This window comes from Corythoichthys intestinalis, chromosome 18 (genome assembly GCF_030265065.1).
Source record: "Corythoichthys intestinalis isolate RoL2023-P3 chromosome 18, ASM3026506v1, whole genome shotgun sequence".
Classification (NCBI taxonomy): domain Eukaryota; kingdom Metazoa; phylum Chordata; class Actinopteri; order Syngnathiformes; family Syngnathidae; genus Corythoichthys; species Corythoichthys intestinalis.
Genome location: NC_080412.1, coordinates 13,355,115 through 13,380,439, shown reverse-complemented (window position 1 = coordinate 13,380,439; position 25,325 = coordinate 13,355,115). Strand labels below are relative to the sequence as shown.

The 25,325-nt window shown below is 39.2% G+C and overlaps 2 protein-coding genes across 2 annotated transcripts in view; one reads left to right on the top strand and one right to left on the bottom strand.

The window, feature by feature from the left end:
• The first annotated feature begins 3,222 nt into the window (after positions 1–3,222).
• On the top strand, positions 3,223–24,923 carry aqp11 (aquaporin 11). The gene is made up of 3 exons (XM_057820799.1): positions 3,223–3,917; positions 9,995–10,111; positions 10,193–24,923. Exons 1-3 carry the CDS (start codon positions 3,323–3,325, stop codon positions 10,294–10,296), a joined length of 816 nt encoding a protein of 271 aa, XP_057676782.1. The 5' UTR covers positions 3,223–3,322; the 3' UTR covers positions 10,297–24,923.
• The window catches only part of rsf1b.1 (remodeling and spacing factor 1b, tandem duplicate 1), a 27,918-nt gene continuing 25,747 nt past the window's right edge, over positions 23,155–25,325 (bottom strand). The window contains exon 15 of the mRNA XM_057820798.1: positions 23,155–24,590. Within this exon, the coding sequence (XP_057676781.1) occupies positions 24,154–24,590 (437 nt within the window). The 3' untranslated portion in view covers positions 23,155–24,153. The remainder of the gene's footprint in view (positions 24,591–25,325) is intronic.

Below are 25,325 nucleotides of genomic sequence, written 5' to 3'. Positions count from 1 at the left end.
AATCAACATTTGATAAATGTATTCAGAAAAAAAAAGATATTTTTAAAAATTGATAATATATACAGTGTATCACAAAAGTGAGTACACCCCTCGCATTTCTGCAGATATTTAAGTATATCTTTTCATGGGACAACACTGACAAAATGACACTTTGACACAATGAAAAGTAGTCTGTGTGCAGCTTATATAATAAAGTTATTTTTTTCCCCTCAAAATAACTCAAAATATAGCCATTAATATGTAAACCCCTGGCAACAAAATTGAGTACACCCCTTAGAAACTACGTACATCCCTAAATGTCCAAATTGAGTACTGCTTGTCATTTTCCCTCCAAAATGTCACGTGACTCGTTACAGGAGTGCTGTCAGCATTGTTGCAGAGATTGAAGAGGTGGGGGGTCAGCCTGTTAGTGCTCAGACCATACGCCGCACTCTACATCAAATTGGTGTGCATGGCTATCACCCCAGGAGGAAGTCTCTTCTGAAGACGGTACACAAGAAAGCCCGCAAACAGTTTGCTGAATACATGTCAACAAAGCACATGGATTACTGGAACCAATTCCTATGGTCTGATGAGACGGGTGGGCTTTCTTGTGGACATTTAGGGATGTACATAGTTTCTAAGGGGTTTACTCACTTTTGATGCCAGGGATTTGGATATTAATGGCTCTATTTTGAGTTATTTTGAGGGGAAAATAAACTAACTTTATTATATAAGCTGCACACAGACTACTTTTCATTGTGTCAAAGTGTCATTTTGTCAGTGTTGTCTCATGAAAAGATATACTTAAATATCTGCAGAAATTTAGGGGTGTACTCACTTTTGTGATGCACCGTATATAATAAAGTTCAAAATGTACTACGACCTCCCGACTTGCTCCCTGAACATCTCGTCAGTCCAGAGACAAGATAAACGTACATGCCTTCTTCTGGCTAACTTGAAACCCACAGGCAACAATAAGTCCGCGATTAAATCAGCACTGTCAGGGAAAAAAAAAGAAAAATTGGGCTTCTGTCTACATCCCTACAATACACCTACCAGATTTCATTCTGATCCATCCACAAATAATGGATAAGTAGAATTTTAGTAAGCGTCCTCACCAGTGTTGTAATAACGCCGTTAGAATATAACGGCGTTACTAACGGTGTTATTTTCTTCAGTAGTGAGTAATCTAATTAATTACTTTTCTCATTTTGGCAACACCGTTACAGTTACCGAGGCGGGAAAGGCGTGCATTACTATCTCGGTTGACTGACGCCAGAAAAGTCTGAGAAAGACGGACTCACGGAGACGAGGGAGCAGAGCAGGAGTGGGGAGGAGGCAAGGGAGTGTGACACCGTTGCAAACGCGATGCTACTATGTTAGCTGGCTCCAATAATACCTGACTGTAGCCGATAGCCTACAAACTACGTCCACATGATGCTATGGTAGATATCACATATAGACCCTACCCACGTGACGTCACAACTCCGTCCTCCTGACTGGTACCGCCCAATTGTCCGTCAACACATCGTGTTTACCTGTTACGGCTACGTACATTCCTCCTCTTTACGGCGTGTTTTTCTGCTCGTTAACATTAATAATCAAAATGGTGAAGGCGTGTGTGGCGGTCGGTTGCAATAACAGAGAAGATAGACGGAGAGACTTGAAGTTCTACCGGATTCCGAGAGACCCAGAGAGGAGAGAGCAAGATGTGCTGCTGCAATTCGACGAGAAAACTGGGCTCCAAACGATTACCACAGATTATGTAGTAGTCATTTTATATCTGGTAAGATGCATTTAATATATATTTAGAGGGTTTTGGGCTGACAACCACAATTAAGATCATTGCTAGGCTAATCGCCGACAACATACACGTATGTATGTAGTGAGAGTGCTATCGCTAAACCATATAAACATTAAAAGCCCTAACTCCATTGACAAACGACATGAAATACATTAGACTTGACAGTGGATGTTAGCAATAACAAAAGATTTTGAATTGAAAATTTTGTAACTCACCTTTCCAAGCACAAGATAGATTCCTGCCGAATTTTCGTGGACGAGGACCTGTTTCACCCAACCAGCAACGAAGTATTTATAAAGTGTTTTTCAAACTTTCGTGAGAATAGGCTGATTTTGTGTGGACAAGATAGTTGTACAGTTCAGGGTAGCTAGCAGATGTCAGGCAAATACGGCAGAGACAGCGGGTCGAAAAACATCGATTTAGGCATCAAATATGGATCTGGCGAATGGATAAACTGAAGCTTTTCCACATAACGCCTTTTATGCAACGCATCAAGTGAGTTTACGGCATCCGAAAGCGCCGGGTCTTCCATGAAATGCATTATAAGTTGATCGATCAATTGAGACCATTGATAATACAGACACAAAATGACGGACAAGGGGGCGGAACAATACAGCGATCACGTGATTTTGTGACGTCGGTGGGTAGGGTCTATATACAGAACTAGATACAAATGACAGACACGACGACATTAGCAACATGTATAAAGAACTAGATTAGTAGCGTTAGTAAACATCCGCCATCTTAAAGCAGTAGACTTCTCAGGAATGCTCTGTTGTAGAGAACCTTCCAAGCGAACCTAAGTAACTTTTTATCTAAAATGCTCCTAAATCGGCAAAACTTAAATCTATCTTTAAATGATAAAACAGTTTTAAAACTTACATATGTCAAAAGTAGACAGAAGGAAACTAATGCAATAACGGGAGCAATTTTAACAACTTTAACGGTTGATTCACAACATTAAAAGACTTCCACACATAGCAAAGGTTATCGCAATACCCCTGTGTCTAGTTAAGTTTAGAGTAAAGAATTGGGCTAGGGCCAATTGTACCAAAAACCCTTTAAACTTCACATTGTGTGACCTGGGTTTTTTTTTTTTTTTCTTTCTTTCTAAAAAAATCATCACCAGTTACTTTGCTATGTCACTAATTACTCTTACGTTCAGGTAACAGAGTTACTAACGCAATTACTTTTGGGCAGAAGTAATTTGTAACTGTAATTAATTATTTTTTAAAGTAAGATCAACAACACTGGTCCTCACCAAAAAAATAAAATAAAATAACAAGAAAACGTAGCAAGTGAGAACGTGAGCCCTCCCTCCAGACGGTCTAATAAAACCAACCAAAACATAGTCACTGGCTGTAGTCAGTGTTAAACTACAAGCTCTTATTTTGAAACTTGGATCCTCCTACTTCCTGTCACATGCGCAAGTCATTAACAGGACTAAGTAAAGTTTGTCACGTCGGAGGAGGGGACAAACTTGCTTGTCCCGCCAGTAGGCGGGAGACTGTAGACAAGAGACCGGTCGATGAGAGGATGGACGCCGGCGCGTGGGTCTCCGTGTCGGCGCTGGCCGTCGCGGTGCTGCTCAGCGAGCTGCTCCGCCGTGCCGCCGCGCGTTCCCTCCGCGGAGTTGCCGGAGCTTTGGCTCTGGAGGCGGCGTCCACCTTTCAGCTCTGCTGCTGCACACACGAACTCAAGCTGCTCGGGAACGCCGGGCTGATGGAACCGGCATACGGCCTGACGCTGGGTTACGCGGTCACGGTCGTGCACTTGCTGTCTTTCCGGGGAGCTTCGTGCAACCCCTGCGGCGTTGTGGAGCGCGCGTGCCGGGGAACGTGCCGAGGCAGTGCGGCCCTCGCCCTGGTCGCCGGCCAGTTCGGCGCCGCGTTGGCCGCCCGCTACGCCGCAGCCTCCGTCTGGTCGCTGGGGCTGGCGGAGCACCACGTTCAGCAAGGACGCTTCGGCTTCAGGTGCTTCGACCCGTTAGGCGGCACCGTGCTGGAGGCCGCCGCCGTGGAGTTGGCCTGCGCTTTTGCGGTCCAGACGGCGGCTCTTCACATCCACAAGGTGGATGACAAACTCCGCGTCCACGTCATCGCCGCGCTCATCACTGCGCTGGCTTACGCAGGTGAGTCACGAAATTATTCAATTAACTTCAACATAGTTCCCTGGTTGAAGAGTAACAGGAAGAAAAACAGCTAGACATGCGAGCACAGGCCATGTGTTAAGCGGTGATTTCATTTGATCAATAATGTTTTATAATCATTTCAATAATTTTTAAATTAATATGGTGATATGCAGCGATACTTTGTTACCCAAATGATTATCAATTGGCTCCTGCCAAGAATCGATATGTCGATTTTTATTAATGAAATAATAATAATGACCCCCAAATTTTCCACTAGAATAGTGTCTGGTAGGCCTGCACCAGGGTCGCCAAACTACGGCCCGCGGGCCGGATACGGCCGGCCTCCACATTTGGTCCAGCGCCCTGAACATTTAAAAAAAAAAATTTCCATCTCAATAGTGTTATTCATTTCCTTTCTTTTTTCTGTGAAGAACCCAGAGAGGGTTATTTGGTTATTATCTATTTAATTAATAGTGTTATTATTATATTATATTTTATATATATATATATATATTTTTTTTATTCACTTTTGTTCCGTGAAGAATCCAGAAAGGGTTATTCGATTGTGGCTTTCTGAAAAACAATTAAAAATATTTATTTAGGCACTCCTGCAATCGTCACATCTTTTCTGTTACAAACTGACCCTGGCCCCTCATCAGAGAAGGGAAAAGTTATGTGGCCCTCACAGGAAAATGTTTGGGGACCTCTGGCCTGCTCAATATATCGTTTAAATATCGCCATCATGATGTTTGAATGTGTAACCGGTTTGTCCACGCCGTACCTGCGTTCCGATCCACCTTGCTCAGGTCAAGACTCGAACCCGCGCCGCGCCCACTCAGCAGGCGGAAACACTAATCGCTAGGCCATAAGCTCGAGCTGACGGCCCAGCCGCCAGCGCATCCACATGAAGGCATCGGAGGGAAGGTTTTCCACGCATCGCTCACGCATGCAGACCTGCGTGTACCCGTTACACTTACCCCCGAAAACCTTCGCTGCCGATCCGGGTCAGCGTGACCATGTGACGTCACCGCCGTGCGACGTCAACAACAATAGCGAGCTACTAGATTATTTTTTTATTTAAATTTTTAAAATTTTTATTAAAACGTAAACATTAAGGGGTTTTAATATCAAATTATCGTAACTTGTACTAACATTTATCTTTTAAGAACTACATGTCTTTCTATCCAAAGTACTCTTTAACATGCGTCATTCACACCTGCTAGGGACATCCTGTAAAAGACAGGAAATTCACAAGTTTTCATGGTAACATTAGCTGTTGCTGTTAAGTCTAGACTCAAAATTTCCATCAAAGTATTCTTCAGTAATAGGTAATAACTAGGGATGTCCCGTTATGAGACTGTTATAAAACCGTCATAACCATGACATGACACTGTCATGGGAATTAAAGAATGCTTATGACAGATGTCAACTGGCAAATTTTGTCACTAACTCCATTTACGTCCAGCTTGGATCTTTAACATCCATCCAAAAGTGAGCTATAGTAGTACCTCTACATACGAAGTTAATTTGTTCCAGGACCTTGTTTGTAAGCCGAAATGGTTGTATGAAGAGTAGGATTTTCCTATAAGAATACATTGTAATTTCATTAACTCCTTCCACAACCCGAAAACCTACACTAAATCCTTAATAAATGCTGCTGGTACTATTCCAAATAGCAATTACACAGAGCAAAACAAATAAATTATGAATAAAAATCAGAATAATTATATGATAATAGTAATGATGATAAACCTGTAATACCTGTAATAATGTAACGAATCGGGTTCTAATGTGGCGGATGTGTTTTGCGTGGTGTACCTGAACGCACTGCGTGGCCGACTTTTTACTTCCACTTTTCATGTTTAGCTGCGACGGACAGTAAGAATGTTGTGTTGCACAACTTCTGAAATAAATTATTAAAAACCTCACGAAGCTGGTGATTTTTTTGGTGATGTAACCACAATAATAAATGTCACCTTAAAGCAGAAATGTAAAGTAATTTCATAACATGCCAAATAGGGTCACAATTAAAGTAATTAAACATTGTCCAACAAATAAAGCATGAAAAAATTATTTATATGTTGTATATTTGACAAAATAATCGCGTTTCCGAAGTTCGAGCCTGAAAGGGGACGAACCCGGAAGTGATACGTCACACCGTGAACAGCGATAGCAGCTCCATACATACGGCCGCCATACAAAGCCCTTCAAACAATGATTCAAACAGCGATATAAGCGATAGATTGAGTGCAAGGGAGGAGATCCAAGTTTTTATAAGAGTTGGAGGAAGAAGAGGAGGTTGGAATTTTATGTTGGACCTAACATGTATTAGCCAGAGGCTAATCAGGATGCAAACAATGTGCCTAGACTACCTGACATGGAATGGATACAAGACCCATCGAGATTACAAGATTGGTAAGATATAGGCTGTTATTATTTTCATGATTTGAAGATGCAGGCATTTGCACATAATTTTATGTTTTTGTCTATTTGATGACATTGTTTAAAAAAATAAAAATCAGACTTCATGTTCATTTTGGCAGATCCGGCAGCTCTTGTGCATATAAAATATTAATATAAAAACGTTGGGTGGAAAGAAGGAAATGAGTCGTTGATGGCTTTCTCCACTTTATTGTGGCAACAATAAGAAAACAAAATGATAGCGGACTGCCGCCACATTCGATCGCAAAGTTTTGCTTCTCGCTGATCTCCTCCTCGCCTCCTACTATTCCAGCGTCTCTTAAACGGATCGTGCATAGTGTCTTGTTATGAGCGTTTTGTTTACAAATGTATCGATTACAAGACGTGCTGACAACTTTGTTTCTTTATTAACACATGGAGCTAACACAGCTTGGGGCTCTCGGCAGGAAGTAGCGTCTAATGGCGTGAGGAAATGTATTTTTTTCACACAAGCAAACAGATTACAAAGCACCTCTTCAGTGTTGTCCCGAGACCACATTTTCCATGATTCACTGCGTGACTTGAGCCGCTCGCTGATTCGCTGCGAGATTGACTCAATGCCAACACACTACTTGTCACCTGTCAGCGGCTTTCGTACGTAAAACACAAACTAGAAGGCTATCAAGCAATCACCGTGAAAGAAACGCCGAAACGTACAAATGCAATGCAATGCTTGAAGGATGAAGGTGGAAATACATAATACAAATACAAATAAATGTGCACAAACTCACCGCCGGTGTGTGTCTCTTACGGCAACGTGACTGTGCATTACCGCGACGCCGACCCGCTTATATGCACATCCACACCCCTTTCCTGATTGACAGTGGATTAACCCTTTCGGACAAGATCGTAGATGACGCACAATTTAAACATGCTTAACCTAGCGAACGGAACAAGAACTATGATCGGGGATTGCCACGAGTTAACTTTCGGCTAACTTCGCTAGCTTATACTGTTCATTCCACAACAGTTGGCAGCTCTGCTTTGACAAAGTCATCAGTCATCTATCCAAAAATCACACTTTTTGGCAAATCCTTGATCATAAGCAGACCGGTTAAGGAAGCAGGCATCTTCGAAGTGTTTGCAGCAGAGAACACTACTCAATGATGGCGTGAAATTCATTCGCTTCGTGCGAACGAAAGATGTTCATTTACGTGCCCTGCTATCCTTTGGCCACTCATACAACTTTTCGTTTGAGTGAGAACAAAACATCGCCACACATCGCCGTCGCCGTGGCATTTTACCGAGAAGCAATGCAATAAACAATACTGTTCTATGGCGGACTTCCCTCGCACTTCCCGGTGTGACGTAATTTCCGAAGATTTCCGAAGATTGCCGAAGAAAACCATTTTTGTTGTCAAGGGCGTTGCTATGGGTTAAACAAAGAATCTGGAAGGGTTGCGTTAAAAGAAATAATGAAAATACGCTTATAATTGTTTAGCCATTAATATTATTCAAAAACATGGTTGGCCAACCTTAGTTCACATTTCCGCTTTAACTTATAAAGACTGGCGAACGGAGATCGGAGGGGGACCGTCGGGATCGTAGACATTCTTCGGCCGGTTGACCCCCAAATTTTCCACTAGAATAGTGTCTAGTCGGCCTGCACGATATATCGATTAAATATCGCCATTATGATGTGCGCATGTGTTACCAGTGTGTCACCGCCGAACCCGCGTTCAGATCCACCTCTTTCAGGTCAAGACTCGAACTCGTGCCGCGTCCACTCGGCAGGCAAAAACACTAACCACTAGGCCATAAACTCAAGCTGAAGGCCCAGCCGCCAGCGCACCCACATGAAGGCATCGGAGGGAAGGTTTTCCACGCACCGCTCACACACGCGGATCTGCGTGTACCCGTTACACTCACCCCCCGAAAACCTTTGCTGCCGATCCAGGTCCAGGCACCAATGTAACCGGTGAACCCGCGCCGCACGACGCGTCCACTTGGCAGGGTGACGCGGCACGGGTTCAAGTCTTGACCTGAGCAAGGTGGATTGGAACACTGGTGCGGCGCAGACACATCTGTTACACATTCCCAACAGTGCTATCGCAGGATGTGTGATTATTATTATTTTTATTTTATTTTTTTTTACATGAAAGCTTTAGGTTTGCTTCATAAAAGCAGAAAGCGTGCAGAGACATGTATCCTTTTTATATACAGCAATTTTCATCATTCACAGATAAACCCCCTTAACCTGGATTAAAAGGTGTTATATGAATACAATTAGGGCTGCAGCTATCGATTATTTTAGTAGTCGATTAATCGATGAACTAGTTAGTTCGAATAATCGAGTAATCTGATAAGGAACATGAAAAAATACCTGAGGTGAGCCTTAAACGGTATAAAAAATAAATAAGGATCAACAAAAGAACAATGGCTAACTTACACAGCGAAAGTCTGCTAACTTAAATGCTATAAAACGCTGACACTTTTTTTTTTCTTTTTACAGTGCTCTTGACAAATGGTTCAGACACATATTCCCACAAAATAAAACTGCTAAATATACCAATAAACTAAATTATGAATGTATTTAAAAAAAAGAAACATTAACTCAAACAAAAACTTGGCTTATGTTGGTCTTAACATGGAGCAGCTGGATCCAGCCATGTGAAATGAGGCAGACTGGAGGGCAGTTTATCGCTTTAATTAAACGAATACTCGAAGCAGCAAAATTGAATTCGAATCTTTTTTCTTTAATCGAATACTCGAGTTAATCGATTAATCGTTTCAGCACTAAATACAATCCTATATCGCGGTTTTCCCATTTTTTCCACCTTCAGTTCTTAAATAAATAAAATAAATAATAAATAAATACAATTGAACCACCTTAAATCTATAAGACAACAATAAAAAAAACACAGAACCTAAGATTAAAAGAAGAATAGGATAAATTGTTTAAAGAATATAAAGAAAAAAATAAGAATACAAGGATAAATGAGGAAAAACAAGGGGGAAACTCAGGAAAAACAATCACATAAAATACTGAATGCAATACACTAATACAAAAACGTGACGAGTCAACCATAGTCTTCCCAAACTGTGCTATTCAAGTCATTTTGTGAAAATTCTTTGTTTTTATATTGCAATATATATCGCAAACCCCCAAAAAGTCGCAATGTAAGTTTTTTCCAATATCATTCAGCGCTAGTGTTTGTTAGGGTGCCATTGAAAGCACTATAGAGGGCCAATTAATTTTGACTAAAAGAGGGCGAATAAACATTCCAGTCAAAATGAATTGGTCCTTTAGTGCTGTCACTGCACTGAAACATGACTCGGAGATTTTCGACCTGAGGAGGAATTTCCCTGAAATCTAATTTCACTTTTCTTTTTCTATGCGGGTTACATATTTTGAAACCGAAAATCAAAAGTTTTACTGTCTTACCATCTTTTTGCTTCTTAGAAGCAAAATTAAGGTTGTTCCGGTCACCTAATTTTGAATCATATTAACGATATAGAAAAAAAGAATAATTAAATGAGTTACAAAACATGCAATTTTTCTCTTCTAAAGGCAGATTGAAATACTCATTAATTACCCTCCCCCCTGCGCTACACATGCTTTTATTGCCTAATTTTTGCAGCGAATTAATAAGAAGGTGCTCGATTTTTATTTTGAGGTGGAAACATTTCCGGGGCCGTGTTTAACCCGGTCCTAGCCTTCTCCATCAACTTCCCCTGCAGTGGCCACACCTACCTGGACTATTGCTTCATTTACTGGCTGGGACCTGCCTTGGGTAAGCATAACCTAAACCCACCACAAATTAGTTTGCTCATTAGCTCATTTCGTCAATTCCCGGTTGTGTTGTGGCCTTCAGGTGTCGCCGGCTGCATCCTGCTCTTCGAAAAGATCCTCCCGTTCCTCTCCGGTAGGAATTCAGCAGGCCGAGAGGTCGGCGCTCACAAGCACAAGTCGCACTAGTCATGTGACAGGTTCTATCTGAATGTTCAAATACACAACCGTTTATTTGAGTTACTTGGCAGTCAGAGGCACAAAATGTTTTTGTCATTGTTTGTTTTTAAAAATAATACTGCATACTGTGAGCAATCATCAATATTTGCTGCCACACCTTCCCAGTCCAAATGCATTGGACAACAATAGTCGTTAAAGCACAAACAACCTGTGAAAGTAGTATTGCTACTGGACTTTTAACTAACTACAGTATTATTACTAACATGATTGGTAATCCTTTTTCTTTTAATTTTGGGGTGAAAAAAATTTCCAGTGAGAAATTTCAAAGTGCTAGAAATGTTGATATTCTACTCAAAACTGATGAGCCATCTATCTATTGTATTATTTTTCATTGTTTGACATACCAAAACTGTGAAGCATTTATTTACTTGGTTGTGCTCGTTTCTTTTTTGTATGAGGGCCAGGCAATGAAAGAAATGTGAGAATAATGTCGTAATATTCCGAGAATAATAAAGTATTACCAGAGTAGAGTGGTAATGTTGTGTGAATAAAGTAGTCATGTTATTAGAAAAAAAGTTGTAATGTTACAACATTAAAATCGTAATATTACGTAATTTTATGTACATTACGTAATATCAAGGGCGTAGGTTCGCATAGGGACGGTAGGGACATAACACTACCAACTTTTCAGGATGCGCAAATCATCCCCACCAACGTTTTTTCCCCCAAAATATTTTTCTTGACTTTTCACACATTAATAGAATGGATACAGGCAAACACAGCAAACATACATTCCCTGACAAGAGTCTTGTCGCTTATCCATTTTCAGTGTTGTCAGTAACGTAACACGTTACTGTAACCTGATTACTTTCTTTCAGTAACGAGCAATGTCACGCGTTCATTTTTCCAAGCCAGTAATCTGATTAAAGTTAGTTTCCTCGGTGCCTGTGCGTTTTGTTGTTGCCTCATACTGTATGTAGAATGAAGAATGTTGTAGTCATCTACGAAGAGCATTTGAAAATACTGCGCTTGAGTTTGGGAGTGACATCACATCTCACGTTTTCTCATCGGGGGGGGAAAAAAACGGGTCATGTGTATTACCATCCTGCCTGTGCGCGTGCCGTCTGCCACGGCGGTCAACAACATAGCCTGGCTAGTGGCTACCTATCAGGATGCTAACAGTAAAGGAGCCGGAGAGATACAACAAAAGGCTGCATTTGCTCACTGGAGATACAGCCATTACTTCACATATCCGTCCAGTAAAGATGACAAAAATATCTCCGTGCGTTGCAAACTCTGCGCAGGCTCAGAAAGACTGTCGACCGCTAAAAACTCGACATCCAATTCAACAAGGAAGCACTTGGAATTACAGCACAACGCGAAAAAACTCGAATCAAAGCCAACAGGTAACGAGACAGCCAGCACTTCTACAGTTTGTAACCAGCCTTTATAATATGTGTAATTATGTACATTTTATACTTAGAGTTTGTAATCATAGGCAAAGTTTTACATTTGTGGGACTGGGGGAAAAGCATGTTGAAGACTGAAACAAAAGTCAAAAGTTTGGACACACTTCATGATTTTTGCATTTTATATAGTTTCACTACTATTGTATATTCTCACTGAAGACATCAAAACTATGAAAGAACATGTGGAATGGCAAAAAAAAAGTGAAAACTGAAAACAGGTTTTGTGTTCTACATTCTTCAAAGTATCCACCTTTGAGGTGTCTCCAAACTTTTGGCCAATACTGTATATATATATATGTATATACACATCTTGACACTGTTCGAGTTCAATCAACTGTTCAAGTTGTTGGCAGCGTTTGAAAGCTTAGGTTTAAAGAAATTCTAAATATCCATCTTGCCTCCCCTGGCAACTTTACGTTGTAGGATTTTTCATTCATTTAATTTATTTTTATTGTTTGTTTTATTGCTTTACAACTTTTGGAGACAACATTTTAACGGCTAGGTCTTTATTTCAAAGGGGAAGTTCAGAATTTTTTACATTAGGCTTAATCTTGGAGTTAGTGGGGGTTTAATTAGTCGTTGGAGTTGATTTAAACCAATTTTGTGCAATTTGTCAGTTATTTAAACCCCCGCTAACTCAAAGATTAAGCCTTATGTGAAAAACTCAATTACACGCGATGACAGTTTTCAGTTATTTTTATGTTGAGGCAGCAAAAGGAAAAAAAATTGGTAAAACGTAATTGATAAGTTACTTTTAAAGTAACTTAGTTACTTTGATAATAAAGTAATCAGTAAAGTAACTAGATTACTTTTTTAGGTGTAATCAGTAATTAAATTACTTTTTAAAATAATCCGTGACAACACTGTCCATTTTGTAGAAACAATTGCTAGTATAACCTGACTTTTAATTATTCAGTTGGTTTCAGAAATGGCTCATATGAAAGCTAAGACCCTCGCAAATTATGTTGAATGTAAAAAATATATATATGAACTTTTTCCTTTCAAATATTTTTATTCAAATATAATGTATATAGAATATATATGAACTTTTGATTTTCGGTTTCAAAATATGTCACCCGCATAGAAAAGGAAAAGTGAAATTAGATTTCGGGGAAATTCCTCCTTAGGTGGAAATCTTTGACTCATGTTTCAGTGCCATAATGTACAAAATGGATAAGCGACAAGACATTTGTCAGGGACTGTTGAGAGACAAGTGAATAATAAAGTTTAGATGACACAGAATTAACTTCTCCCTGAAAAAGTCAAGATAAATGTACCCTCCCAGCCACAAACAAGACAACAAACATTATCATTCACAACTTAGACACCACAAAGTAAACAGGTTAACTAAATAGGAAGGAAGATAAATAACTTAATTAAAGAAAAAAAAAAAAAGGTTTTATTGGTAGCTCAATGGTTTTCGGCTTCAATAGTTGTGGAATCTAAATGGAGTAGAAAAGGCTGCCAAGACCTACAACCTCTAGCAAAAAGTATGGAATCACCAGTCTCGGACGAGCGCTCACTCAGACATTTTAGTATATAGAACAAACTCAGATAAAAAGCTTGTAAAAATAGTGAATTAGTTCAAAAGTGCAACTCCTTGGCATTCAGAAACACTAAAAGAAATGAATAGAAAACACTGTGGTGGTCAGTAAATGTTACTTTTATAGAGCAAGTGCAGGGAAATACTGTAAATATAGAATCACTCCATTCTGAAGAAAAAAAATATGGAATCACTCCATTTTGAGTAGAAAATACAGACACACCCAGTCAATTTCCTTTCCTTATATGGGCCCCTGCCTCAGATTAGATCTGCTCGTTCGTCGGCAGTTAAAAACAGTGCAGTTATCACACCTTGGAGGGTTGTTGGACCAAGTGAATTCACAAGAATCATGGCTCCAAAAAGAGAGATGTCTCTTGAGACCAAGGAGAGGATTATCAAATGTCTTGAAGAAGGTTGCCAAAGATGTGTGTGTTCACAGTCAGCTGTATCAAAAATCTGGACCAAGTACAAAACAGCATGGCAAGGTTGTTAAAGTTAAGCGTACTGGTAGACCGAGGAAGACATCCAAACGTTATGACGAATAACTAAAGGCCATATGTCTTGAAAACAGAAGATGTACAACAAGACAAATGAAGAAGAAATGGGAGGAAGCTAGAGTCAAGGTATGTGACAGAACTGTGCAAAATTGCCTTAAGGAAATTCATACAGGAAAGCTAAAAGGAAACCATCATTGACACTTAAACAGAAAAGAACAAGACTGCAATGGGCTAAGGAGATGCAATCATGGACTGTGAATGACTGGATGAAGGTTATTTTCAGTGATGAGTCAAGAATCTGCATTGGACAAGGTAATGATGCTGGAACTTTTGTTTGGTGCCGTTCCAGTGGGATTTACAAAGATGACTGCCTGAAGAAAACATAAAAATTCCCTCAGTCCTTGATGATATGGGGCTGCATGTCAGGCAAAGGCTCTGTGGTTAAATCTTCAATAAATGCACAAGTTTAATTGAAGTTTTAGACAGCTTTCTTATCCCTTCAATTGAAAATATGTTTGGGATAATGAAATCATTTTCCAAGATGACTATGCATCATGCCACAGAGCTAAAACTGTTAATGCATTCCTTGGAGAAAGACTCATCCAGTCAATGTCATGGCCTGCAAATAGCCCAGATCTCAACCCTATTGAAAACCTGTGGTGGAAATGGATTTTAAAAAAAAAAAAAAAAAAGGTCCACAGGAAGGCTCCGACCTGCAAGGATGATCTGGCAACTGCAATCAAAGAGAGTTGGCACCAAATTGATGAAGAACACTGTTTGTCACTCATCAAGTCCATGGCTCAGAGACTGCAAGCTGACATAAAAACCAGAGGTGGTGCAACTAAATACTAGAGATGTGTTTTGATTTTTATTTCTTTGTTTGTTTCTCATGATTCCATATATTTTTCCACAGAATGGATAGATTCTATATTTATTTCCCTGCACTTGCTCTATAAAAGTAAGATCTACTGAGCCACCACATACATAATAAATTGTCTGAGTGAGTGCTCGTCCGAGACTGGTGATTCCATACTTTTTGCTCGGGGTTCTATCAGAGGCCTGCGGGGAACCTTTTAGGGAAAATCTGATTCAATTCTCAAGTTCTGCAAAATTTCTTGGATCCATTTTTTGTGTGTAGTTTGGAATGAGTGAGTCCACTTAAGAAGAATAAGCATCCTAGCAAGTAGGTTGGTGAAAGCAATGACTTTCCTTGATAATTTAGACGAAGTGGTTAAGGGAAATGTTTCAAAAATTGCAATTAGAGGGGGTCAGGGTTCAGCTTGGTACAGAGCACTTTTCCTAACGTTTCAAAAACAGTTTGGCAAAAGACATTTCCCACCAAATTCCTAAGCAACCTTATTTGCATTATTTATATAATCTGTTCAGTCATATAGGTAATTTAGATTATCCTCCCATATGTTGTAAGCAGTGTTGTTAATCTTACTTTAAAGAAGTAATTAATTACAGTTACAAATTACTTCTCCCAAAAAGTAATTCAGTTAGTAACTCAGTTACCTGAATCTAAGAGTAATTAGTTACTTGGCAAAGTAACTGGTGTTACCTTTCATGTTTTTTTTCAGCCCCCCAACAAAACAAAAAAAAAACATAGTAACCTTTGCTATGTTTGGAAGTCATTTAATGTTGTGAATGTTTTTAAAATTGCTCCCGTTATTGCATTAGTTCTCTTCTGTCTACTTTTGGCACGTGAATGTTTTAAAACAGTTTCATCGTTTAAAGATGGATTCAAGTCAAGATTTTGCCGATTTAGAAGTATTCTAGATAAAAAGTTACTTAGGTTCATTAGGAAGGTTCTCTACAATAGAGCCTTCCTTAGAAGTATACTGCTTTAAGATGGCGGCTGTTTACTCACGACGGTTTGTCGATCATTTCGCATCTAGTTCTCTAAACATGTGCTAACGCCGCCGTGTCTGTCATTTTGCATTTAGTTATATATGGCGGAAAACACAGACAAGGCTGAAAAATCAGTTTCTGCTCTTGCAACCCTCTTTAAAATAAACTGCTGTATTTTAAGCCAAAAGAACTGTTGTGTCTGATAGAACAATATGACTATATGCTGCCATAGCAGAATCATGTCACATAAAGCCCCCAAACTATTTTCAATTTGTCTGTTTTACCCCGGAGACCCCCGTTTACAGACGTCGCGCAAGGTAAGTAATTATATTCACTACTCGAAATCTGTCATTGTTTTAGATTAGAATCATTAATTGATGTCTAATATTTAGTTTAAAAAAAAAAACTTTTAAAAAATTAGTCGCATATTTTAAAATTTTAAACAAATTACTAGAGACATCCCGATCGATCACGTCATTTTCAATGTATCGAAATCGACAAAAAAATATCCGACATGCCTTTTTTTGATATATTTTTTTTTAAATAAATCGTTTTCTAATTGTATTTAACGTTACAGACATAATATGTTACACTCATCCAGAGTCTTTAGTTTTGGCTTAAGGTAGGGTTATCAAATTTATCCCGATAATGGCAGTAATTAATTTTTTAAAAATTGTATGATGTTAAAATATTTAATGCAATTAATGCATGCGCTGCAGGACCCACTCACGCATTGTCGCGCTCAATCTGTAATGGCGCCGTTTTACCTATATGGAGAGCTAAAAGGCAGCGTAAAATGGGTAGAGTGAATTTTGGAAGCCTTTGAAGCCTTTTTTTAATTGGCTAAAGCCTTACAATCCCTCTCCCTACGATTAGAGCTATCGTGGGAAGCAATGTGGGGAAGCAAGGTAGTAAATGATCTTTTTCTTAACACCATATTTTATTTCCCAACGCAGAGAAGATATCTCAATTGGTAGCACTACGCACAGTCATGGTTCCACTTCCCATCATGCATTTGGGCGTGGCTACAGTATCATTTACTGAAAGCTCAACAAATACACTAGATGGCAATATTTAGTCACAATATACAAAGTCACATTTGTCCTTTAAGAATTACAAGTCTTTCTATCCGTGGATCCCTCTCACAGAAAGAATGTTAATAATGTAAATGCCATCTTGAGGATTTATTGTCATAATAAACAAATACAGTACTTATGTACTGGATGTTGAATGTATATATTCGTCCGAGTTTTATTCATTTTTTTCTTAATGCATTGCCAAAATGTATATGATCGGGAAAAATTATCGCGAATGATTGGAATTGAATCGGAGGCAAAAAAAAGCAATCGGATCGGGAAATATCGGGATCAGCAGATACTCAAACTAAAACGATCGGGATCGGATCGGGAGCAAAAAAACGTGATCAGAACAACCCTACAAATTACGTCACAATGCAAAAAAGGGTGTCTGTAAATAAGTCAGGGATATCTACTTCATAATTATCGCTTGATTGTATTTTTTTTTTTTTTTTTGTTACTACCGCGTTTTCCCCAATACTTTAGATGATAAATAATCGATCCAAACAAAGAAAAATTGAAAAAAACCATTTTTTAAGGCTAAATATATGAAAAAGAATCTCGACCACTCCTTGATGTCTGCGATTTCTGCATCGCGACTCCATGTTATATTACCATGTTTCACCCATAAAATCTCCAAAAAATCTGGCTGTGGCCTTTCACAGCTGTGTCTTGAAACTCTGTGATACATGCTACATGGAGTTTTTGGATTGAAAAGAGGCAAGTACGCGATAATATCTCGTTAAAATCATGGCGTCTGTAATTATGCTCTCTCATGCGCTCACCTCTAGTTAGGGTTTTGCTGTTTTTTTTTTCTTTTTTTTTTTTAAATGCCCTCCTGTTCAAAGTTTTCCTTCCCCAGAAAATTGAGATTTTAAGCTTTGCAATGATGAATCATACATGCATATAGGACAATTTTTAAATTTGGCCAAATTGGAGGTCTCAGGGCGGAACTTCAAGCCACCTGAGTGTTTTCCGCCATATACATATGATATCTACCTTAGCATTATTTTGGCGTAATTTTTAGGCTATCAGCTACAGTCAGGTATTATTGGAGCCACCTAGCATCGCGTTTGCAACGGCATCACAACTCCCTTCCCTTTACCCCACTCCCGCTCTGCTCTCTCGTCTATGTGAGTCCGTGTCTCTTTTCTTGCGTCATTCAACCAACGCAGTAACGCATAGTAACGCACACCTTTACATCTTCAGCAACGGTAACGGCCTTGCCAAGATAAGACAAGTAATTAATTAGAATTTATTAGAATTACTACTGAAAAAAAAATAACGCAGTTAGTAACGCCGTTATACTCTTAACGCCGTCATTAACAACACTGGTTGTAAGGATTTAATTGACCCTACCATTAGTAAGGGTTTATTTTCATTCTGTTCAGACTTCCATTTACCGCTTTTCACAATGTGCCAGTCCATTTTTTCCCCTCAAACGCAAGTTTGATTGGCTGCCACCACCACAACCACAACACAAATACATGTCAAAATGCCGCCTCCTCTGCTCCCTTCGAAGAGGAAGGACATTAGAATTTTTTTTCGGCCAGCAGCAGCCACTGTAAGCAATGTAAAAAGACACCAATGTTGTGGAGGTGGTGAACACGGCACAAATTTTGCTAGTGAAAGTCCGACCTGCACCAAAGTTAGCATAACATTAAACTGTGTGAACTTGCTCACCTGCAAAACTCAAGCAAGAAGCTGCTTAGAGAGAGGCCCCAGTCTGTTTCACAGGAAAGTGTTGATAGTCAAAAAAAAAAAAAAACACTTGCTGCTGACGCCATGTTTATTTCATATTTCACGCGGTGTTTTATGCTCCTGAATGAAATGGACCCCTTGGATGTGTGTGGAAGAGATGGATTTATATATTCAATTTTTGAATCCCGTGCCATGAAAATGAGTGACTTCCAGCTTCAGTCTCGGGTTTAGGACGAATGTGAATGTGACGTCACCCGGGTTAGCGTCTCCCAATACAGCATTGCTTTATAGCGTGCAGATGGATGGACTGCGGATTCATCTGATTTTGCGGATTAATTAGTTTATTTTTCGCATCACGCCAGCCAAACGGCTGCAGAAAATTGTTGCCGCACCAGGGAGAGGCATATGAGCCTGGTTGGGTTTCAAAAGGTTCCCGTTCACCGCGGATATTGGTCAAAACAAGCCCTACTACTGTGGGACCATTGGACTTACCAGGAAGTGAGTAAACATCGTATTTTGTATTATGTCAAATACTGGGATCATGGCACACGTTTTAATACGGAGGCAGCTTGCATTTTGTGGCTGATTATCCACCGAAAATGCCACTCCGCCGACGACCGGCGGCTTGTTGCACACACCCCAGTCGGGAGAGCGCTATACTCGGCATACTGCCCTCTTCGTGTGCCCGGTGTTCTGTCAAATTTTCAACCCCATCAGCAATTGCAACTTTGTGTTAAAAATGGCCGCGAATACAGCGATTATAAAGTAAACACTTCAAACTGTCTATAAATAAAGGACTATTTACTTTCGTTTGATCATGAACGGAAATGTAGAAAAGTTCTCCTCAGACACATCCTGCCATGTTAGCTGCACAACAACTGCATGCCGCTCTCTGTTTAAGTCTTTGCCGTGTAGTAAAGCAATATTTTTACGCCATATTCGAGTTGACCATATGACAGCTACGCGCTCCTCCGACGTCGGCCGGTTTGTCCGGCGGTACTCTCCATTGCTTCCCCGGCAAGCTTTCCTGTCCGTAGCTGGGGGACGAGTTGTAACTTGTTCGCCACCGGGCGGGTGGCCAATCGGCGAAGACTAGGGATGGGAATTGATAGGATTTTTACGATTCCGATTCCATTATCGATATTGCTTAACGATTCGATTCTTTATCGATTCTCTTATCGATTCTAATTTGGGGGAAAAGAACAAACGTTTTGATTGGCATCGAGTTTAATCAGAAGTCACAACCTTACAAACTCACAACGAGGTCAAAAGAGGCCCACAGCCTCAATATTAACTGTGGCAATAAGTGGCAAATGCACAAGAATGTGTAACATTTTACTGAAACATTTTTCTAATAGAAATAAAAAATATGAAAATGAATGAATGAATGAATATTGGCATATAGGTCGTTGTTCTGCCGTTGGCAATATGTGTTAAAGCAGGGGTCCCCAAACTTTTTCCTGTGAGGGCCACATAACTTTTAACTGATGAGGGGCCGGGGTCAGTTTGAACAGAACACAGAAAAAGTGTGACGATTGCAGGAGTGCCGAAATGTAAAAAATTATTGCTTTTCAGAAAGCCGCAATCAAATAACCCTTTCTGGATTCTTTACAGAACAAAAGTAACTAAAATAATAATAATATGATATAATAATAAATAATAATAACACTATTAATCAGGGAGGGTTATTTGGTTATTATCTATTTGAGTTCTTCACAGAAAAAGGCCAGAAAATAAAGAACACTATTAAGAAAAAAAAAATTTCCAAATGCTCTCTGGTATTGTTCAGGGGCCGGACCAAATGTGGGGGCGGGCCGTAGTTTGGGGACCCCTGTTAAAGTGTATTATTTACCAGTATATTGAAATGCATTAGTTTTTATGGCGCTTTCACGCTCAAGTGGGGGCGCCCTTGCGCTTCCTCACGTGAAGAAGAGCGCGCTTACACGCGAAGAAGAAATGCCGCATCCAAGCGAGTGAGCCAGTTAGTGAGAGAGGGGAAACACTGCTACGAGCCTACGTTCTTTTTTAATGTTTGTAAAATATCTACAGAGGCAACGCCTGTATGTATCGTCTTTTGTGTTGTTGTTGTTGTGTGCTTCCACTCGCGATCGGACACTTAAATCCAGTTGTGTAGTAGATTGAACGATGTGCTAATGTTAGCGAACGCATGCTAACTGTTTAGCTGTATTAGCAGCTAATCATCGCTGATTTACGTTGATGCAAACCTGTTTGTTATTGGGGACGAAATTGATTTGTTTCATTTCTATTTTTAGTTTCACTATTCAAGTGGTGGTTGAATAAAGTCAGCAAATTATACCAACGTCTTCTGTATCCTCATTTGGGAGTTTAGCTAGCTATATAGCCAGGACTAAGCCTTAGCGTCTCTGTGAGGACAGTGCAGTCTTATTCCCTCCCGATGCAGTTATCTCCACCTTGCAAGACTGCAAGTCGTTTTGTTGTAATTTTTCCTCGTGAAGTAAAGACACACTTTCGAGCGTTTGAACCTACGTGCTGTCATTGTTATGTTTACGGCTGCAATGCTCGTGCTAAACCATCGTAACCTTTCATTTTCACCTTCTTTCCTGGTGAAGTGTAGCCAAACTTTGGAGCGGGTGGTTCTTGGAGCCATGCTAGTTTGATGCGTCTGGACAACAAGACACGTCACAACGCAATATGCGTCTTTAGGAATCGTTAAAGGGATCGTTCAGGCTTTTTCATTGTGATGTCGAGGCCTCGAAACACAAGGAACCGGTTCTGAATTGGAATCGGATTTCGGATTCCATTTAGCACAAGACTTATTTTCCATGACCATACCATTTATTTAGCAATTGGGGAAAAATATTGGAGTAGATTAACTTAAACAATGACATTTTGCGGCTCTCTTTGTCGCGTTGTCCTCGTTCTGAATAATTACCCTTCAATGGGTTGAATTGTAAATCAGATGAAACCATGACCCTGCTGACATTATCCTCCTGTTGGGGACACTATAGCCCTATAATGGTAGGTGTGGCTAAACGGCAGATTAAAAGACTAATTTCTAGTCATCTGAGCTTTGCCAAATTGTTGTATAGGGTATAGTCGAAATTTCTCAAAATATGATTCTAATTCACATAATAATGCTATTTAATACTTTTTTATCCTTTCGTATGCACTTTGAGTAGTTATCTCTAAAAAAAAAAAAAAAAAAAAAAGAAATACAAGAAACCACTAGTGTAAATTTCCTTGATATGAAACAAGATGGAAACACTTTAGCATATTTGTGAGAAATGTAGCCCTCACCCCGTTCACCCTATTTGTTTGGTCTGTCCCGTCCCCAGAAAAAAGTGTACATGCTTGTTCTGCAGTTCTTGTGTCCCTACCAATGTTAAGCCAAACTACGCCTTGGCATATGTATGGCTGCAACACGGCTACATAAATTTATGTTGTATAATGAGCTGTGATATTAATATTACGGCTGTCAAAATTATCGCGTTAACAGGCGGTAATTAATTTTTTTAATTAATCATGTTAAAATATTTGACACAATTAACGCATATGCCCCGCTCAGACAGATTTAAATGACAGTACAGTGAAATGCCCACTTGTTAATTGTGTTTGATGGAGTTTTGCCACCCTCTGCTGGCGCTTGGGTGCGACTGATTTTATAGGCTTCAGCAACCATGAGCATTGTGTAAGTAATTGACATCAACAATGGCGGGCTACTAGTTTATTTTTTTGATTGAAAATTTTACAAATTTTATTAAAACGAAAACATGAAGAGGGGTTTTAATATAAAATTTCTATAACTTGTACTAACATTTATCTTTTAAGAACTACAAGTCTTTCTATCCATGGATCGCTTTAACAGAATATTAATGTTAATGACATCTTGTTGATTTATTGTTAGAATAAATAAATACAGTCCTTATGTACCGTATGTTGAATGTATATATCCATCTTGTGTCTTATCTTTCCATTCCAACAATAATTTACAGAAAAATATGGCATATTTTATAGGTGGTTTGAATTGCAATTAATTACGATTAATTAATTTTTAAGCTGTAATTAACTCGATTAAAAATTGTAATTGTTTGACAGCCCTAATTAATACATTTCGAAATATTTGTGTAAACTGTTTTTTTTTTAGCGTGGAGCATCACCTATAAATACTACCTCTTCTGATATTACACAAAAGTTGTTAGGTCGTAATATTACGATTTGGCTTTGCTGCAACCATACATATTACGTTAAATTACATAACGTTACGACTTTAATCATGTAAAATTACGATATCTCATTTCTTTCTTTGCATGTTCCTCATACCCTGTTGTAGTTTTGGAAGTGTCCATGGGTTAATATTTTACTTCATTACATCATGTCTTAATAATCATCTTAAATTGTGACACAACTGCACAATGTACTGTAAATAAGATTAACGTGTACATGGCCACACTTGTTTGTAAAACTGACATCACGATGACCAACATTTTATCATGTTATCTTGAAAATGTGACTTTGTTCAAGCCTGAGATCATTTTCGTGCAGTAAATGGAGGCTACGAGGGTTTTATGATTGTCACTTTAGACATTTTCGTGCCGCCTGCGTATTCAAATGTCATCTGCCTCAACATCTGACACTTGTTGCACAACCCGACCTTTGAGCCATCTCTCTGTACTCGGAACATTTAACACGTTAACAATTACACACGTTGGAGGACAGGCTTTCCCAAAGTACTCAAAGTCAAATGAAAATCAGGCTTCGGAGCAGCTTTTATTATAACAAATGTACAAGATAAGAAATAACAGTTAACAAAAAAGGGGTCAGCTAAGTTCTATACACAAAGGTTTTTCTTCCCACATTCATTGCAAGGTAACATGGGAAAAATATTCCACTCATTTGCAAGTCTTTTTCCCCATGCAGCTACTGCTTATATCAACCATACAACAGTCAGAACCACATTTTTTTCCTTTTTTTACTCAGCATGTATTGATAAATAGTGGTCCGTGCTGGTTCTGGGGCCACGTTTGGACCCCTTAGGGGCATCTTGAGCCGACGCGCCGTGCAATTCTAAAATGAGGTACTCTTATTAAAAAAAAAAAAAAAAGAGACAATAATACAAAAACAGGTTACTTTAAAAACGTTTGTACATAGAAAATAATACTCTTTACATTGTTTTTGCCAGACCACAAGCAATGAACACGGACATTGAAACCCCAGATATTGAACCAAGAAAATGTAAACTTATTAGTTGCCATTGACGTAGACATCCAATCCATTTCAAATGGATTGGACATCTACTATTGATAAACTATTTGTTTTTCAGAGCCACATTATTGGACATCTATCATCGTCAATGGCACGAAAAAGTTAACATTAACGTGGTCAACTTCATAAGTTCCACTGTATATAAAACCATACATTATATATATAGTTTTAAAAAAATTGGTATTCACACCCAAAACGTAGAAAAAAAGAAAGAAAAATCACAAATGGCAGTTAAAATGGTTTTTGTGTACAATATACAAAAACTAGTCATCTATTATTTTATATAAGTATACATTCACACCTTCACATATATGCATGACACTTTAATATTGGCGTATAAAAACTAGGGAATAGTGTTATTACCTGTCCTAGCGGAATGATCACTGGAAACGGGAGACTTTATTACATGAAGACGTCAGGGAATATAAAAAAATACAAGAGGATAAAAAATGAAATCATACACCATTATGTTTTTTTTTTGTTTTCTACAATTGTTCGTTATTGCAGACGTAGTCCACGAGGTCCGTGACACCCAGCAGGTCGTCTTCGTCTTCCTCGTCCTTGGCGGTCTGTCCGTTGTTGCAGTCCGACGGGTTGGTTGCTTTCACCTCCTCCCCGGGCTTTTCTTCAGAAACCTTTTCCTCCGGAAGCTTCTTTTCCTTTGGTTTTTCTTCTTCTTGGTCTTCGTCGTCGTCCGAGTCGATGCGGTTGACGCGTTTGCGGACGGGGCGGTCCTCCTCGGAGGACTCGTCAGAGTCGTCGTCAGAGTCTTCCTCCTCTTCTGACGCTCTCCGCCGCTTCAAGGCCAGACGACGGCGGCGCTGTCTCGACTCGCGTTTTCCCTCGTCGTCTTCCGAGGAGCCCGCTCGCCGTTTGGAGCGACGTTCCCTCGACGCGTCCTCGGAATCTCTGGAGAAGCTCGCTGAGAAAGAAAAATACAAGCCAACTTGAAATCTAGGTGACATTCAGGTTGTCGATAATGTTGCAACGATGAATCGTTTAACTCGAGTAATTCGATTAGAAAAAAAAAAAAGCTTAATCATTTTGCTACTTTGAGGATTCGTTTAATTAGAGTGGCGGTGTAATGGTTTGTTTTGAACGTGTTTGCATTTAGTTTTATTGATTTCGGTGGATACACAGCTCTCTAGTGGCAACAGCGAATATGGCACAACTCATTTAACCTGGCTGAATTCAGCTACTCCCTGCTAAGACCAACAAAAGGTAAGTTTGGTTTTTTGAGCATTTTTTTATGCATTTGTAATTTTGTGTATGCATATATTTAGCAGTTTTTTTTTTTTATCGGATTATGTGTTTGAACAATTTGTTGAGAATTGTAAAAAAAAAAAAAAAAAAAATTTTTTTAATTGCATTTGATACCATTTAAGCTAGATTACCTTTTCTATGCAAGTTAGCCAGTTGTTTGTTGTACTTTGATCCTCATTGATTCATTTTTTTCATACTGTTTGAGGCTAAACTCAGGTATTTTAATATATTTTTAGATAAAAGTTCAATTCTGCAACATTCGGGAATTTTATTTTGTATCCGCATTTGATAGTCTTTTCATATTGCAATCTTAGCAAGCCTTTTTTTTTTTTTTTTTAACATCTCCTGAAATTTCTATTGCAACGCATTAAATGTTCCTAATCGGATTTTTCGA

Excerpts from the sequence above, each read along its gene's own strand:
- aqp11 (XM_057820799.1), top strand. The coding sequence starts at position 3,323 with ATGGACGCCGGCGCGTGGGTCTCCGTGTCGGCGCTGGCCGTCGCGGTG. Across the intron at positions 3,918-9,994 it reads CACTGCGCTGGCTTACGCAG|GTGGAAACATTTCCGGGGCC; the intron begins GTGAGTCACGAA and ends TTTTATTTTGAG. Across the intron at positions 10,112-10,192 it reads CTGGCTGGGACCTGCCTTGG|GTGTCGCCGGCTGCATCCTG; the intron begins GTAAGCATAACC and ends TGTGGCCTTCAG.